This window comes from Pseudorca crassidens, chromosome 14, assembly GCF_039906515.1.
Source record: "Pseudorca crassidens isolate mPseCra1 chromosome 14, mPseCra1.hap1, whole genome shotgun sequence".
In the NCBI taxonomy this organism is placed as follows: Eukaryota; Metazoa; Chordata; class Mammalia; order Artiodactyla; family Delphinidae; genus Pseudorca; species Pseudorca crassidens.
In genome coordinates this window covers 32070451-32088868 of record NC_090309.1, presented here as the reverse complement: position 1 = coordinate 32088868, position 18418 = coordinate 32070451, and the positions used below count along the sequence as shown (strand labels likewise).

The 18418-nt window shown below is 45.7% G+C and overlaps 1 protein-coding gene and 2 long non-coding RNA genes across 27 annotated transcripts in view; 1 reads left to right on the top strand and 2 right to left on the bottom strand.

The window, feature by feature from the left end:
• Window positions 1–18418, bottom strand: part of LOC137206133 (uncharacterized) — a 116388-nt gene that overhangs the window by 12325 nt on the left and 85645 nt on the right. For all 25 annotated transcript variants that reach the window (XR_010934470.1, XR_010934454.1, XR_010934458.1 and 22 more), the window contains one exon: window positions 17577–17698. This is a non-coding gene — a long non-coding RNA (uncharacterized lncRNA). The remainder of the gene's footprint in view (window positions 1–17576; window positions 17699–18418) is intronic.
• LOC137205749 (histone deacetylase complex subunit SAP25-like) lies at window positions 798–1471 on the top strand. The gene is given in 2 exon segments (XM_067703937.1): window positions 798–1035; window positions 1038–1471. Coding segments are annotated over 2 exon segments (600 nt in total). The 5' UTR covers window positions 798–869.
• LOC137206135 (uncharacterized) lies at window positions 10003–17519 on the bottom strand. Its single transcript, XR_010934478.1, has 2 exons — window positions 16601–17519; window positions 10003–12138 (listed from the first exon to the last, which is right to left on the bottom strand). It is a non-coding gene; the product is annotated as an uncharacterized lncRNA (long non-coding RNA).

The window sequence follows — 18418 nt, the reverse complement described above, 5'->3', positions numbered from 1 at the left end:
TCTGTATCAAGAAGAAAGTCCAGGCTCACCAAACCCAGTTCCTGGTATATTTGGTGCTTATGAATACAAAGGGTCCCAATGGGGTCACCCGTGTTTCCAGCTCCCACTGTGCAGTCCAAGGGAGCAGGGCTTACAATGATTTTGCAGTCCATCCTAAAAGAACAAAGGAAATTCTGAGGAAAAAAAGTGTGAAGTACACCTTACCCTAGCACCTATTAGATATATTTAAAGAAAATGTGATCAGAACGGCGCTGGTGCAGGAGCAGACAATTCAGTGAAACACACCAGAGAATTCTAGAGCAGACTCAGGTATATACATGGAAATATATTGTAAGACACAGGTGTTATTTCAGATCACAAGAGCAAGGATAGATGTTTTAATCATTAGTCACTTAGGGGAAAAAAAGTTAAATCTTTAACTCACAATCACCAAAATATGACAAATTCCATCCACATTTAAATGTAAAGCCTGTGAGGTAGGCCGCAACCTGGGCTCGCAGGGGCGCACAGGCCAGCACGGGCCGCTGAGGGAAGCTGGGCCCGAGTGGGAGCCGGGAGGGGCCTGGCAGGCGGGCCGGGCGGCGCAGGGCCCTGCCCTGCCTTCCCCCTGGATGTGGCATGTTGCCCTGGACCTCTCGGCGGTGGGGTGCCAGTGAAGACCAGGTGCCAGGCCTGGGACTCTGGAGAGGAAGCCCTGGGGGAACCAAGAACACCCCACAGGACAGCCTTCAGCCCTGGTCCCGAAGGCCTTCCTGGACCGGAAAGAGCAGCTGCTGCCTTGGCCGCCCCCAGGCCTGGCTGCCGAGTGGTCCCCGGGAGCCCCAGTTCCCCACTCCCCACAGACGACCTGGGAGGTGGCCCCGTCAAAGATGACCCTGCTGGCATCCTGGGACCCCAACTATGAGGCGCAAGCGGGACCTCGGCTGGTGTGGGGACCCAGCTGTGGGTCAGGCACCTCCTTCTCAGGCTGGACCTCATGCCATCCCTCATTCTGGCCTCTGTACAAGGCAGCATCAGGCAGAGGCCTCAGGCCCATCTAGCAGGACATCAGAGTGGAGAGCAGGCACCCAGGGATGCAGGGTTCCCAGTGACACGCTGTGAAGACGTCTTTCTTTCTGACCCTCTGCTGCCCTGTGGGCAGCATGCTCCCCTGCACCTGTCTCAGGCCCCTCAGCAGGTGATGGGCTCTCTGAAACTGCTGCTCCCACCCCCAGTAATGTCCCCCTGGGTCCTCCCCATCCCATCCTCTGGCTGCTCCACCGCCTGGCTCAGTGGGCCTGAGCTGATAGCCCTCACTGGCCTCCTGCAGATGAGCCAGGGGGAGCCAAGATCCAGCTCCCCGGGGGCTCCCATGCCCCCTGCTGGCCCCCCAGACCCTGTCTCTGACCACCCAGGTGCCAGTGGTGGCCAGAGCTGTTCTCACTGCACAGACCCATCTCTCCCATGGGCCCCAGACAACCAAGGTCCATAGCCCCTCTGGGGGCAGAGTGGGCCCCCTACTTCCCCAGGCAGGTTCTGTTGACAATAAAACAGTGTTGGTTTGCAAAAAAAAAAAAAAAAAAAAAAAAAAAAATCCTAAAAAAACAGATGAAACAAAGTATTAAAAGAGAATTTATTTAAATCTATAATTCTGTAGCAGAGAAAGCCTCTCCGAGCTTGACACAGAGACAGAAGCAAGGCCAGGCCTACAGATTCAAACACCAAAGAGGGCTCTCTACCAGGAGGCTCCAACAACAATCCCTAGAGGAATTACAACAGTCTCTGCGCCGGACCCCTAGCCCCTTTCTTCCTGTATTCCCGATTCTGGTTCTTCCTCCACCTGCTCACTCTGCCATACAGCTCAGCACCCTGTGAGTCACCCCAGACTCCTCTCCCTCCTTCTTCACTCCCCCACTCAAGATCACCACATCTTGATCACCTCTACTCTGTCTTGAACTGCACAGCTCCATCCTCTCCAGCCTGGCCCTGACTGTGGGCCTCGTCTTGCCACCTTGGTACCAGTGCAGGGGCCACCAATGGGCCTCCCTGCTCCCAGTCATGGCCACTCCAGCCCAGTCGTTCGGAAAGCCTAGACAGACTACCTCGATTGCATGGACATTTCACTTTTACAAATGCTTAAATAGTGAACAAAACTAAATGGCAAATGACAATCTAGGATAAAATATTTGTAATATAAAAAAGACAAAGAGTTAATAGAATGAATATTCATCAAGTACCCTTATCAATCAGTAAGACAAAAAGAATAAACTACACTAAATAATAATAATAAAATACTGCACAAATAAAACGAAAAAAGACTATTCCAATTGAAAACTAAGTACATAATCAAACAATTTGTCAAGAGAATTACCAATGACTAATTGGCCTATAAAAAAATAAAAGTCCAAGTGATAAAATAATAATAATAAAGAAAAATAAAGCAGTAACAACGAAACACTATTTTGCTTATCAAATTTGCAGTTAAAAATAATAATAATACCTAGTATTGGGAAGGATGTAGTGAAAGAGACACTCTCATAGGACTGGAGAGCCTAAGTTGATATATCCTTTCTGAAAAGCAATTGGGCAATATGTACCAAAACTGCCGAAAGTGCGCATATTCTTTGATTCTACTTAAAGACTATAACCTAAGCATAAAAATAGGATGTGCACAGTGTCGGTATTATATATCGGCCACCACTGTCAGTAACCTAAAGGGGCAATAACAAGGGATTAGTTAAATCATGGTAGGTACACAGTGAAATACAAGAGACCTTTAGTTTACTGACAAGGAAAACTGTCCACAACTTATCGCTAAGTATAAAAAGCAAGACAAAGAGCAGTATGTACCACATGAGCATATGAACCCATTTATGTAATGAAATGTGTGTGTTTATACCCATATATGTGCACAGAAAAAAGATCTTAAAGGATGTAACCAAAATAGTAACAACGTATATCTCTGACAAGTGTTAATATGATTCATTTTCTTCTTTATTCTTCTTTGTGTTTCCTACTTCTTTTACAAGAAACATGCCAGTGTGATACAGACCTCTCTCCCTTCCGTCACCTGGTCCAGAATTCCCATTTGGCTCTGAGGGTCCACATCCCTTATATGTAATATACAGTTGGCCCTCCTTATCTGTGAATTAAACAAGCCAAGGACTGAAAATATTCAAGAAAAAAAAATTCCATAAAGTTCCAAAAAGCAAAACTTGAAATTGCCCCCTCACTAGCCACTATTTACATAGCATTTACACTGTATTTACAGCTATTTAAATAGCCTTTACATTGTATTAGCTATTATAAGTACTCTAGAGATGATTTAAAGTATACTGGAATTCCCTGGTGGTCCAGTGGTTAGGACTCGGAACTTTCACTGCCATGGCCCGGGTTCAGTCCCTGGTTGGAGAACTAAGATCCTGCAAGCCTCGTAGCGTGGCCAAAAAAAAAAAACCGGTATATGGGAGGATGTGCATAACTTATATGCAAATACTACACCATTCTATACGGGAGACTTGAACATCCATGAATTTTGGTATCTCCGGGGTGAAGGGGGGGAAAGATTCTGGAACCAATCCCCAGATATGGGGGGACAGTTATGTATATTTCTGTGCTACTATAACTTTTCAAACTTAATCTTGTCTCCTCGATTCTCTTGACTGTGGGTATGGTCTGTGTCTTACATTTCTTTTGTGTTCCTCTCAGTGCCTAGTACATAGCAAGTTTCCAGCAAATGGCCCAAGAATGGGTATGTCACTTCTGTGCCGGTGCCTCTTAGGCTGCCCAAGCATGGACTGACGGGCTCCACAGGTGTAGCATCCAAGCCTGGTTCCAGGCCAGGCTTGAGGCTGTGTGTTGTGAGCCACCTGTCAATCTGGTCCTGTGAAGATGCCTATTGTTGCTGCTAATTACTGCTGAGGGATGGGGCTGTTTGTTTAAAGCACAGCTTACTACCCCCACACTCAGAGGCAAAGTCAATCCTATGGCATCCTATAATTAATAAGTATTTCCTCTGGTGAAAAGTTGGCTTTGATCCAACAGATCCCTCCCCACTTCTTCTGCCATCCTCACCCCATTTACAACTTCCCATCTGTTGGAGGCCTCCTATGGAGAAGTACCCACTTCATCCAAACTATGGGCCTAGTCAGAACAGCCCTGTGTCCCTGGTGTCCCAAAACGGACTCACCAGCTCCTTCTTGTCCTCCTGGATGATAAAGTTTGCTCTCATGTCTAAGCAAATCTACTATCCAAGCTGCCCAGACTGCAGGCCCAGAGGCTGAAAGAGTCCTAAGAGACCACTGCAGGAGTGACAGGAGGATTTTTTCGTGTAAACTCAACAAGTAAATTTTCATGGTTGTCCATAATCTCTGCCCTCAGTACTCATTTCAGTTAAACCCTCTGAAGAAAAAAATACAAAAGCCACTGGAAATGTCAGAATCAAAGAGAAGGACCAGTTGACTGCTTTTTTTTTTTCCTCTTTGTATAGATATAAACAACCCCTGGTGCTCCCAAGGTTCTGGAAGAAGCAGAGAGAGGAGAGAAGTCCTGGAGCACTTGCCATGAGCACTTGTGAGAGGCCAAGTTTAGACTGCTACCATGGGAACCTTGAACTAGTACTTTACAGCCCTATGCCTCAGTTCCTCATCTGTAAATGGGATGATCACAGTGGAACTTGCCTCACAGACTTGTTGTGAGGACTAAATGAGTTAATGGGTGTAAACCACTTAAAACGTGGCAAGCTACAGGTGAATAAGTCGTAAGTGTTTGCCCCTGTTAACAAAAACGGAGAGTGTCATGGTGACAGCCACATGCTGGGCACTGTCTGCCCTCCTGTGGCCCAGGATTTCTCACCTCAACACTACTGACATTTTGGGCTGGATGACTCTTCGTTGTGAGCAGCTGTCCTGTGCATTCATTGTAGGATGTTTAGCAGCATCCTTGGCCTCTCCCTATCCACTAGATGCCAGCAGCACAGCCCACCGAACCCCCTCACCAAGTTGCGATGACCAAAAACATCCCCAAACGTTGCTAAATATCCCATGCTGGTGCAGATGGGGGCAAAATCACCCCTGTTTGAGAACCACTGACATAGCGGTAAGTTGCAGACAGTTTTGTCTGTAAACTAATGGATCTCTTGTATTTCACTGTGTACCTACCATCATTTAACTAATCCCTTGTTATTGCCTCTTTAGGTTACCGACAGTGCTGGCCAATATATAATTCTGACTGTGTGCACATCCTTATTTTTATCCTTAGGTTATAGTCTTTAAGTAGAATTATTAGATCAGGTTGATTCCATTGTCTCCACTGCCATGCAGAAGCCATGCCACATACTCTGACCTCCCACTTCTGTGCAGGTCCGGGGTGGATCCAGGCCTAGAAGCCCCACATTGATGTCCCTTGCAGTTAGATGTAGGAGCTTCAGGTGGGGAAGTAAAGAGTAGCCAACTGTTTCTCTAGGTGGCTGCCATTTTCTCTTCTTGCAGATAGAATAGGAAACTGGAATCTGGGCAGTCTCCTAGTTGTTAAGTACCCTCGCCCTTGAGAGACCAACAGGGTACAGAAAGAAAAGGAGTCCAGGGGCTGAATTCTCTGGCAGCTTGTGGCTGTGGCCTTAGTAATAGGGCATAAGCATGGTTACCAAGACTCCTGGGAGCGCAGTCCAACCCAGAGAGGAGAAGGCTAGATAGGATTCAGAGCTAAAGCCCTGGCCACCGCAAAGAAAACACCCTTACCTAGTGAGGTCTCTGGGCACAAGAGGTGGGGCCCTTCTCTTCTCAGGAAACAAGTGGGCTCTGTACTTGATTATGAAAAGAAGCACGCTGCTCTCTTCATAAAATAAACTCCTAACCATTTAGCACTACTGAAGTTTAACATGCATTTATTTTGACCCAGCAGCTGCACTGCTACAAATGTATTCTATGGATATCTCAGCACAGGTACACAGCATATACACAGGGACTGTGGTGTACTAATTTAAAGTTTAGGCTTGGGACCTGATGCCTGATTCAAATTCCAGACCTGGTACTACCACATATGTGACCACGGGAAAGTTACTGACCTCTTTGTGGCTTAGTCCCTTTATTTGTGAAGCAGGGGCAATAACAGGGCCTATATCTCATTGGGCTGTTACAAGGGTTATGTGACTTACCATATACTAAGAACTATGTCTGTGATCAGTAAATGCTAGCTATTATTATGTTCACTGTGCCCTTAATTGGTAATAGCTAAAAATCTGGAAATTTAGGCCAATCAACTGGTTAAACACATGTGGTACATCCATTCTATGGAATACTGGGCATCACTGAAAGAAATAAAGTCAAATTATATCTACTTAAATAATAGAATTTATTTAACAATAAAGGTCAAATTGTTAAATAAAGAATCAAAAGAGTTGCAGATAAGTATCTGTAGTTTGAGATTATTTGTATATAAAAAGAGCTACACAGAAATAAATACATGTCTTTATCTGCATAGGAAATTTCTAGAACACTCAAGAAGGTGTTAGCAGTAATTATGCCTAGGGAATGGGAATGGATGACTGGAGAACTTCTGCTTTCTCCTTCAGTATTTTTAGAATTTCCTACTATGAGCCTTTATTTTTAAAAAAATAATATTGTTTTTTAAAAAGAATAAATCTGTATTTACTTCTATGGAAACATTTTTAAGATACATTGTGAAATCTTTTTCACAAGTGACAAAATATGAATGGTACAAGCAACAGGAAGAAATCTCAGTTCAAAAATTCAGGTGAGCAAGAAACCAAACTTTAGTTTCTATAACTCAACTCAATGTTTATGGTAAGTTTCCATCCTGCCAACAGGCAACTTAATTCTAGGTGTGTCTGAACCCTGAGAAGTGCCAGACATGGGACACAGGAAGGGGCTGTGAAGGTGGCTGAGGCCAGGTCTAGCAGCCTCTGCTGCTCTGTGCCACTGTGGGCAGCGAGGAATCTAGGACCAGGCTACCTGCATCCCTACAGCTTGGTCCCACCATGTGGCCACCGCTCTCTGGGATCCTACTCCTGCCTGCCCAGGTGAGCTGCTTGAAGGCAGGGTGGGACTCCAGATACCACAGATCTTTCTCCCGTGTCTCCTGCCCCCAACCAGTCTGGGGGATGGGAAGGCTGCAAAGAGTTGGGGGTCTTGCCACTTCGGGTGAAATCCTTCTTCCATCTTGTTTCTAGTCAAAGTATTCAGACTGTGCAAGAGGATCCTTTTCCTTCGATGAGCTATTCTGCAAATCCTGAAGTTTCCCTACGTGTGGAAGCTTTTGATACACAAAAGCCAGAGACACCTGAAGGTGGATTCCATTTTCTAATCTGGAGAGCAGGTTCAAGATGAAATAAGCTCCATGAATGTGAGAGTAGAAAAGGGGAAAATCCAGGGAGGAAAAAAAGAGATAATTTTTCAAATATTATGCAAGCCATACACATGTGTAAAAGCAGAGCAAGAAGTCTGAACATTTCCACCAAATAGTTAACCAACCAGCACCTACCAGTAGTGTAAGCTTTAAGACAGGGGAAGGGGTGGAAGAGGAGCTTTACCTTTTTATTCTATGTATTTCTGAACTGCTTGGATTTTTTAATGATGAAGCTATATTCAGTATTACTTATATAATCTATTATTTTAAATAGATAAATACCCATACATTTTTTGCCTCCAGGCTGGAGACGGAAGGTGATGAAGGTCACACTTGTCTGGCCCGCTGGTGGGCAGAACCTTGGGAAGCTATCTTCATGAGTGGTTGGGAGGCCTGTTGGGAAATAACTCTTTCTAAAGGAAGAAGGAAATAGGTACAATGAGCTGACCCAGAGACAAAAGCTTTGCTCTGTGGAAAGGGGGAGGTAATTCTGAGCCAAGGTGGTAACTGTGATTTAGACATACCTGTGGAGCCAAAGCCAATGGCTCTATAAGGCAATGGGGGCACCAGAAACCCCACAGCCCTGCTCTGATAGTGGAGCTGGCTGACCTCATGCCAAAATGTCAGTGACTCCTAGCAGGGGCGGGGTGCCTGATGGGTGTGGTAATGTCCAGCAGAACTGATAGCTCCATGGGGTGTGTCAGGGGCAAAGGTTGCAGAGCTGGAGGAGGGGAAAAGATACCTAGGGGTGGGGGTAGGAGGTAGGGGGTTAAACTGCCTAACCTTATCCACCAGCACATGGGATACACACACCCCGGGGATGCCCAAAATGCTCATGGGGTGAGCGAGTGGGAACTAGGCAGGACCTGGGATCCTGCACTGGCAGGTAGGAGCAAGAGTCAGAGACATACTTGGATGGGCTCTAATGATGTGGTAAATGCACACAAGCCCAGCTGTGTGCACAGGTGGGCAGCACAGGAGACGGAGCCACAAAGCCTATGTGCGAGAGGTCAGAGAAGGTCTCCTGAGTCGGCTGACACTGGTAACTCAGAAAGGATGGGAAGGGTGGAAGACATGAGGAAGTGTGTATGCAAAGGCCAGGAACTGTGAGAGAGTGAGCCGGGATTTGGGGGAACTGAAAGCAACTTGGGCTGAATACAGGGGAAGAGCAGATGGAGCCACAAAGGTTGTGTTTCATGGTAAGGAATTTGGACTTTATACTACAGGCAGTGGTGAAGCTCAAAAGGGCGTTTTAAACAGGGAAATGAGATGATCAAATTACCAGGAAAGCTTTCTCACCACCACACTCCCGCCACTTCTAGCTAACTCCCACCCAGTTGTGCAGTCTGAGTGTTGCTTCCTTCAGGAAGTGTTCCCTGGCCACCCCTTGGACTTAGCTAACCCTCAGTTAAGGCTTCTAGGGGTTCCCAAGCACCCCCCCCCCCCGTTTCTCTCTATCACGCTGTGTCATGATTCCCTGTGTCCTGTATTTTTTTTCTCTCATACACTGTGAGTGCTGGAGGCCAGGGACTGTTGTCTGTTGTGTTCTGTGTTGTATCCCCAGCAGCCTGCACAGTGCCTGGCATAGTAAGAACACAATATGTATTTATTTAATGAAAAAAACCCCAAAAACCTGTGAGAAGGTATCTTGAGATTTCCAGCCTGAGCTGTAAAGTATAGGTTGGAAAGGGAGGACAGGGGATCAGGGAGAGGGTTCTTGCAATAGTTTGAGTGAGAAATGATGAGGGCCCGGTCCTAGGCAGTGGTGGCGGAACTGGAGAGCAGGGAGTGCTTGGGAAAATATTTAGGGGGCAGAACTGATAGGTCTGGGTAATTAGATGATGGAAGTAAGGGGGCCAGATAAGGGGAGTTCCTGGGCTTCTGACTTAACTAGTTAGGTGGATGAACGATGAACCAGGACTGGCTATGTGTGGAGGAAGATGACGCAATCAGTTTAGACATGTTGACTGTGACATGCCTATAGGGCATACAGGTGGAGAGGTACCAGGGGCAGCTTAAATCACAGAACCGGAGCCCAGGACAGATATCTGGACTAAAGATAGAGATTTGGAAGCTTTCAGCCTGCGGGTGATGGTTAAAGACCAGGGAGGGGATAAGATCACCCAAGGAGCGAAGGAGCAGGTGAAACAAGGAGGACACCCACCTATAGGAAGTGGGCTGAGGAGGAGCCTTAGAGAGAAAAGGAGACATGAGAGAGGAAGAGAGAAAAGAGAGCAGTAGCACAGCTGCTGGGGGAGAAGGGGCTTCAAGAACTAGCGAACAGGGTCCAACAATGTGGAGAAACTGAAAACCCACCCAGGCCCCTCCTTACAGTTGAGAAAACTGAGGCACAGGTAGGCTGACTGAGGTGTTCGAGCCCACAAGCTATCATTGCCCATGATCACATAGATCAATTATGATCTCTGGACTCCTGGGGGGTCCCGAAGACCCTTCCAGGGTGGTCAGAGAAGTAAAGACTATTTTTATAATAATACCAAGACTTTCTAGAGTATTCACTTTGTTAACATTTGCACTAGTACAAAAGCAACAGTAGATAAAACTGCTGGGGCCTTAACGCAAGTCTACGAAGCCATATTCTTCACCCCCAAGCACTTATATTTTAACAAAAAGGCCAACTTCACATAAGAATGTCTATAATGGAGCAATAATCATTAATTTTATTAAAACATGACACTTGAGTGCATATCTTGTTATTAGCCTTGCACAAAGCACTTCTGCTGCATACTAAAGTACTGGATACATTTACGTTATTGTTTGCATTGAGAGCTAAACTACCTGCTTTTTTTTGTGGAACACCATTTTTATTAGAAAGAACAATTGACAAACTATGATAATTCAGACTTGGGTATTTAGCAGACATGTTCTTGAAAATGAATGAAGTGAACTCGTCAAATCAAGAAAAACTGATAGTATTTTTTTACCAACCATAAAATTTGAGCTGTCAAGTGAAAATCAGGATGAGCCTGACAGCTTCCCAATACCTAGACTTGGTGATGAAATCAGTGATAATATTAACAAATGTGGTATTATGAACTGAACTGTGTCTACATTTGGAAGATCTGCATAAATCACTGAGCCATTATTTTCCAATGACCAATGCATGATGTTACAAAATCAGTCATGAATAAAAGGCCTATTCAAAGTGCAAGACAAACCAATGGATTTTTTTTTTTTTTTTTTTTGCTGTACGCGGGCCTCTCACTGTTGTGGCCTCTCCTGTTGTGGAGCACAGGCTTTGGACGCGCAGGCTCAGCGGCCATGGCTCATGGGCCCAGCCGCTCTGCGGCATGTGGGATCTTCCCAGACCAGGGCATGAACCCGTGTCCCCTGCATCGGCAGGCGGACTCTCAACCACTGCGCCACCAGGGAAGCCCAAAACCAATGGAATTTAACACAGCTGACTATGAGAAATTCATTGATATGGTTTCAGATCTCACATTGCAACTAACCTTTCAGAAACTGCCATCTGTCCAGTTTTGGTGACATATCAAAGAAGATATCCACAATTATCTGAAAAGGCTATTAAAGTACTCCTACTGAGCTGGCAAGCCACAACTAAAGGAGCCCTGGAGCCGGAACAAAGGAGCCCTGGAGCTGCAACTAAGGAGCCCACGTGCTGCAACTAAGGAGTTGGTGAGCCACAACTAAGGAGCCCGCCTGTCGCAACTAAGACCTGGTGCAACCAAATAAATAATAAAATAAAATAAATTTAAAATAAAATAAAATAAAATACTCCTACTTTTTCCAACTACAAATCTGTATGAAGCCGAATTTTATTGATCTACTCCAACCAAAGCAAGATATCACAACAGACTGAATACAGAAGCAGGTATGAAGAATTTCCCTGGTGGCACAGTGGTTAAGAATCCACCTGCCAATGCAGGGGATACGGGTTTGAGCGCTGGCCTGGGATGATTCCACATGCCGCCGAGCAACTAAGCCCGTGCGTCACAACTACTGAGCTCACGTGCCACAACTACTGAAGCCCATGCGCCTACAGCCCGTGCTCCGCAACAAGAGAAGCCACCGCAACGAGAAGCCTGCACACCGCAATGAAGAGTAGCTCCCGTACGCTGCAATTAGAGAAAGCTCGCGCACAGCAATGAAGACCCAACGCAGCCAAATAAATAAAATAAAATAAGTTGTAAAAAAACAAAAATATCCTCCCTGCTCCAGACACACCTGGCACCTAAAATTTCACCATTAGAGGTCCTTAAAGTAACTCAATAGGTCTCTAGGAAAACAAAAAGACCTCTTGATTCAGGGTAGGGGTGGGGGATTAGTGAGAAGTCAAAAAAGAACAAACCAGTGGTAGGCCTTGAATTCCTAGATTAAAGGCTTAGGGGTAGCAATCCAGTGGGAAGAGGAGTGGGGGTGGGGAAGTGGGAGGGTTGACAGTATCTAAAGCCATTTTTCATAGTGAATACAGGGTTTTTAATTACACTGAATATTTATTTGGGGCGGCTTTGGCAAGGGATTGATAGAGATCTGGGATGCTAAAGACTCCCCCGTAAACCACCCCTTGACGGTAACACTGCAACAAGAGAAACAATCAGAGCGCTAAGACCTTAGAAACCAAGACACAAGAGTCCTGGACTTGGGGGGTTGGGGGAGAATACCAAATTCAATTCCTTCCCGTCTTAGTCACTCTGCTTGTCAGGGGCAGGCAAACACCCCAAGGCTGAGCTGAGGAATATCCAAGAGGGTCTTGAGTCCTCAGAATTCTCAGCAGGGTCCCCTCCCTTGTGGAGGCCTTGGATGGAAGTGCAGGAGCTGGGGCCAAGAAAGGCAGGAAAAGGGCAGAATAAATTGTGGGCTGATTGTCCAGTCACATGATGAGATCTCACTGCTTCTTGTCACGTAATTTCTTTTTCCCTCCTCCTCTGGTCTCTCCCTCTCCTCCTTTCCCCTCCCTTTGCTCTTGATTTGGTTAAAATAGATGCAAACTCTGGTCTTTTCTATTTTTAATACCTAGCCATTACATAATCTACGCTGTAATTGCTGACTTGAAAAACTACTGGCAACAGTAGAAAATCCCCAGAGTTTTAAACAGGAAAAGGATTATTACAGCACAAAAGGCTTTGGCAGTTTTACTGACTGGTAAACCGTCTGTAGTCGTCACTTGCCAGTGGAAGTCACGTGGGCCTTGGGAAACACTCTCCCCATCTCAGGGAAAGCAGGCTGGGGGAAGGGATGAACCACAGCTTCATCTGGGAGGAGGATGCTTTGTGTGGCGAGTCAGGGGGTGGGATGGTGTACTGGAGCTCCTGCTGGGCCCAGCCCAGAGCAGGAGGGAGGAAGGAGTGAGCTTCAGGATATCCGCCCCCTCTCTTCCCAGGGGCCACTTTTTACTGCGTCTGTTTCTTGCTAGAGAGTCAAGTCTCCAGCATCCCCAACCTCTCCCTCATCGACTTCCTGGGCTTTCCTACAGCCTCCAACACATTTCTGGGCAAGCCTGAGTGAGGGTGGACTATCTCAGTTAAATAGACCATTTTATAAAGACAAAGGAGCAAGGAAGACTGCTTGTTAATCACACAGATCTGACCCACTCCTCTGCAAGGCTTTCCACATATTAAGTCAACAACCACACTATTTAATTCCTCAATAAAATGACCTTATAACAATATAGCACTAGAGGTTTGATTTAACTAACTCATTAAGACAAAAATTCTCTGTATATGTTTTGGGGGTGTGGGTAGTATAGGAGATACAAAGGTGACAGGGACAGCTTTCCCTGATTTTGCCAATTCTGCCACAATCTTAACCCCAATAATCAAGGAGGGTCAGTCCAATCTGGGTAACTATATGTGACAATTCATTCAATAAATGTTTGCTGAATGCCACACGCTGAACTAGTTGTGGGGATATAGCATTGAGTAAAATCACTGCCCTAGTGGAATTGCCAGGTCAGTGAGGAAGACAGACATTAATCAAAATATTACATAAACATATCATTACTAACTATGATGAAGGGTTAGGTAAAACTATAGGGCACTAGGGGCATTTAGAACAGGAAGACCTGATAGGGTCTGAGGGTTCCTAGATACCTACGGACTTCAGGGTTCTTTTAATTCAGTGCCCTATCTTCCTTCCCGTTCCCCTTCCTCCCTCCCTCCTTACTTCCTGTAGTTAATATTTACTTCAAAAAAAATTACTTTTTTTCTATGTAGAGAGGATGATACTAGGTTCTTTATGGTCTCATCTGCTTCATAGAGCAAACTTACAATTTAGTGCTTTAGGACAAAACTGTCTGTTAAGAAAAGCCAAACCACACTTTACAGTGAGAACTATATATAATTCATGATGACCTGAATTAGCACTCAACCGGCTGCAGATGACAAAAATCCAAATCACACTTTCAAAAGGAAAAAAAAAAGGGAAAGCCTAGACCCATGTAAAAGAGACATCCAGAGTTAGACTAGCTTAAGGTATGGTTAGATCCTGGTGCTCAAAGGATGTCATTTAGTCTCCATCTCTTTCGATCTTGCAGCTCAGTTTTCATCTGTGTTGGCTTCAGAACTCCCCCTGGTCACCAGCAGCCTCAGGATTACGTACATTCTACAGGATTGGCAATCCAGTTGGAAAAGAAATGAGAATTCACTACTTAACAGTTCCAGTGAAAGTCCAGAGTCCTGACTGGCCTGAATTTCAGACCATGCCCATGCTAACTGCCATTCTCTGACTGGCACAGTCATGTGTCCTCCATCTAGAACCAAAGGATGGACTTTACTACACCAGAACCTGATCTGAGAGTAGGAAGGAGGTGGTCCCTCAGAGTGAATCAAGGTGCTCTTACCTAAGACGGGAGAATGATGCTGGGCAGTGAAAGCCCACTCATCTCTACTGTCTTCAAAGTTTGGAATTACAGTGGATGTTAAGACTAAACAATAGGTTCTTCCATCAACTGAGTCTTCCTCCTTAAGGAATGAGCAAGAGTGCTTATTTAGGGCTTCCCTGGTGACGCAGTGGTTGAGAGTCCGCCTGCCAATGCAGGGGACACGGGTTCATGCCCCGGTCCGGGAAGATCCCACATGTTGCGGAGCAGCTAGGCCCGTGAGCCATGGCTGCTGAGCCTGCACGTCCGGAGCCTGTGCTCCGCAACGGGAGAGGCCACAACAGTGAGAGGCCCGCGTACTGCAAAAAAAAAAGAGTGCTTATTTAGTGTGGCACTGGGTAGATTTGCCCTGTTCCCAATCCAGCTACACGGAGACTTGGCGTCTTTAGGGCCCTCACTGGAGCCTTAATATTTGTTTAGGTACTTGCTCAGAGCAGTCTTCAAGTCCCAATACCTCGTGCAAAACTTTTCCTACCTCCCTTCACTCCCTACACAGGGCTGGCGTGTCTGGGGAGGCCACAGCTCTCCGGCTGTAACAAGCATCCTCAGGGTCTGTGTAAATTACAGGAAAGGAAGTGAAAGACAAGCCCTTTGTTGGCAAGTTTTGTTTCCCTTTTGGAGTCTAAACTGAAAATGGCTTTCCTTGGGCGGAAAGGGGAGTATCAGGACAGTTCCTGGAGCATCCAACAAACAGACCTCCATCAGAAAGAGCTTGGGGCGGGGGTGGGGGTGGATCACTGTTAAACAGTCTGTGAGTTACACAGCACTACAGCAATCATATGTTAGCTGCAACCACCTGCACCTTGGGCATGTTACAGAAGTGCCTGGATCCCCCTATCCAATAGCCTTTTGCAATTTCTGCAAATTCCCAGCAGCTAATACTCTTAGCAGTCCCTTCTGGCTCTGGCTCCAGCTCCTGCTGGACTTTTAATCTCACTCACATCTCACCTCCTGAAGCTGGTCTCTTCCCTCTGCTGAGTTATCCCAGATATGGGACTTGTTTCCCTTTCTCCATGCTTTACCAAAAAGAAAAATATACACATATACCAACTCCATCAAAACACTATGTGTTCATCAGCCTTTCCTAAAGTTATGAAAAGACAGATGGGTTTTATATTACCATGTTGCTTGGCTCCTTCACCCTCTCCAGACACTTCTCTCATTTGGGAGGGGTCTCCCCTTCCCTCAGGAAACTAAATTCCCCTCATATTATTCAGAGCAACTTAGCTCTCCATCCCCCTACCTCTGACACCCAACAACCCATAGCTAGAGTCAGCCCACTATGAACCACCTACTCCAGGTTCCACTCTGACCAGCACTATGGAACATAAAGAAGTTTAAGTTTTGAACTTTCACTCTCTCACCACTACCATTCTGTGGTGGAATGCTTTTTTCCCCTAAGAATATGAATTGTACTACCCTTTTTAGAACAGAACTGGCTGTAGTCAGTTTTGGTTTTAAATAAGTTTCTATTACATCGCTCTATGTGAACTCTCCAGCTCAGAGAAAAGCCTACATTACAAGTCTAAACCAATTCCCATACACCCATATTGGGGTCTACTGACACTGAGAATGTGATTAAGGAACACAGTGCTTCTGACCCAAAGAAGGACAAAGGGGTTATATGTAAGTCCTTGTGCCACCCTGCAATAGAATTCCTACTGTTTCCAGGCTGGAGTTCTGGAGCTTCAACCGCCAGGGAACTAGGCAAAACTAAGGTGTCAGTTTCAAGGATTCCTTTCACCTCGGTTGGTGGGTGCCTAAAACCAGCTGAGAGGCTTCTCCAAAGGAGAAGTAAGGACAAATGCAAGGAGCAGGTTTCCTCCCAAGACCTAGGGCAGCTCTAATAACCCTCGCCTTCCTAGGCCACTCAGGTAATTTTCCCTTTCTAAGGAGAAGAAGCAAGAAAGGCCTCCCTAAGGAGGCCCCTGTCCCTTCCATTGCATCTGAGGCAGGAGGCTGAGAGGCTCTGCAAGGCTATATATAACAAAAAGGAGAAAATCCTAGGCAAGAAGAATTCTGAGCTTTGAATTCCTTTGTTCGTCACACCAGAAACTGCAACTGTAGGCACCATGGCCCAGTAGCCTTCCTCAGGAATCCTTTTCGTTCCAGGAAGGGAGGGGTAGTGAGAGGTCCCTAAATTCTTCACAGAGGCTAAAATTTATAATACCAGATTCAACAAAGAGAGGAAGAGGTGAGGATGGGAAATAAATCTTCTATCTTACATGAAGAGAAGACAAAACTTGATGTTTCATTTGTTAATGTCATAATTATAATAATACAGCCTTAAATATTGTTTAACCTAAAGGAACCCTCTAATAAAATTTAAAACTGGATGAACACACTCCAAATCAAATAAATAGGAATATTAAAAAAAAAATTAATAGGGGCCTTTCTCACCTTCTGAGATGGTCCACACTCTGTCTGTGGAGTGTGTTTCTCCCAAGGCCGCTCTTGCCTTCTGAGGTGGCCCACATTCTGTCTGTGAAGTGTGTTTCTCTCTAAATAAATCCACTTCTCACCTATCACTTTGTCTCTCACTGAATTCTTTCTGTGATGAGACATCAAGAATCTGAGCTTCATTAAGTCCTGAGACCAGCTAGACCAACTCCCGCTCATCATCAACACCACTGGGGACGTCTTCTGTGCCGTTTCTTTGTGACTTTTTGGGCACTAGCACCTGGTTGGGAGACTACCTTGGAAGGGATAGCATCTAAAATCATATTTTTTACTCTGATGCTGTTACAACAAGTGCTTCACCATCAAGGAGATTCATAGAAAAGCTATGGAAACAATTACAACTGTTCCACACCAAGATGATGGCTATGCGAGGATTCCAGCCCATACTGACTTAAACAAGGAGCTGTCCTGCCCCTGGGGCCCCTAGATCAGGCATCCAAAGATTTTTACTCCCTGACAGGCAGGGTTGATGCCCCTACTCAGCCTTGAAGCAGTTACATAAGACAGACCATCGCCCTTCTGATTCCCATAAGAATATGGGAATAAAATCTCTGAAGGGGAGAATGAAACATGAGGGAAGGAGGCAGGGCACAACCTTTGAGAGAATGACATAGCCCGAGGACATGACTTAAACTTATTAAAACCACATGGGTCCAAGATGGCAGACAAGTCAACTTCCACTAGACCTTGAGCCTCAGTATATGCTCACGTCAGCAAGCTAAACAACACACCCACAGGCGCCATGACAGTTCCAAGACCAACAATAAGCATCAAAAAGTGGGCGGTGGCCCAGTTCCTAGAAATCCCCGCCCCTTACTAAAACAGCTGGAACACTCCTCCCACTCATTAGCCTAGGAAATTACCTACTGTATACCTGCTTTATACTGACAACCCCATACCCTGGTGCCTTTCTCACCTTCTAAGATGGCCCATACTCTGCCTGTGGAGTGTGTTTCTCCCAAGGCCAGTCTTGCCTTCTGAGATGACCCACACTCTGTCTGTGGAGTGTGTTTCTCTCTAAATAAATCCACTTCTTACCTAAAAAAAAAAAAAAAAAGAAAAATTAATAGGAACATTCTATTCATATTGCTCTGTACTTGCTTCTTTTTTTTTTGGGAGGGGGTGGATGTGAATTTATTTACATTAAGGCCTTATGAAGGCATAAAAAGGTTACATTTTGTGGCATATTTAACAAAATGTACTGACTGAAAATAAAGCTGGAATTGTCCCCAGAAAACTCAGGACCCTTAGTCTCACGAGGCTCTTTATAGCAGTCCTGTAGGGTATACTTGCTCTTTTCATTGATACAGAACCTACTTCAATGTTTTCATGGCCACATAGCATTTCACAGTCCCTACTCGTGGATATTTACCAATGCAATAAACATGCTTGTCCAGAGAACTCTGTGCTCAAGGATACGCACTTCTTTAGACAAAATTCTAGTTTGGGGGCTTCCCTGGTGGCACAGTGGTTGGGAGTCCGCCTGCCAATGCAGGGGACACGGGTTCGTGCCCCAGTCCGGGAGGATCCCACATGCCGCGGAGTGGCTGGGCCTGTGAGTCATGGCCGCTGGGCCTGCGCGTCTGGAGCCTGTGCTCCACAGCGGGAGAGGCCACAACAGTGAGAGGACCGCGTACCGCAAAAAAAAAAAAAAAAAAAAAAATTCTAGTTTGCCCTGCTGTGACTTGCCTATTTGTATTTTTTGCCCATTTTCTATAGGACTTGTTGTCTTTTCCTTACTGATTTTTAGAAACCTTT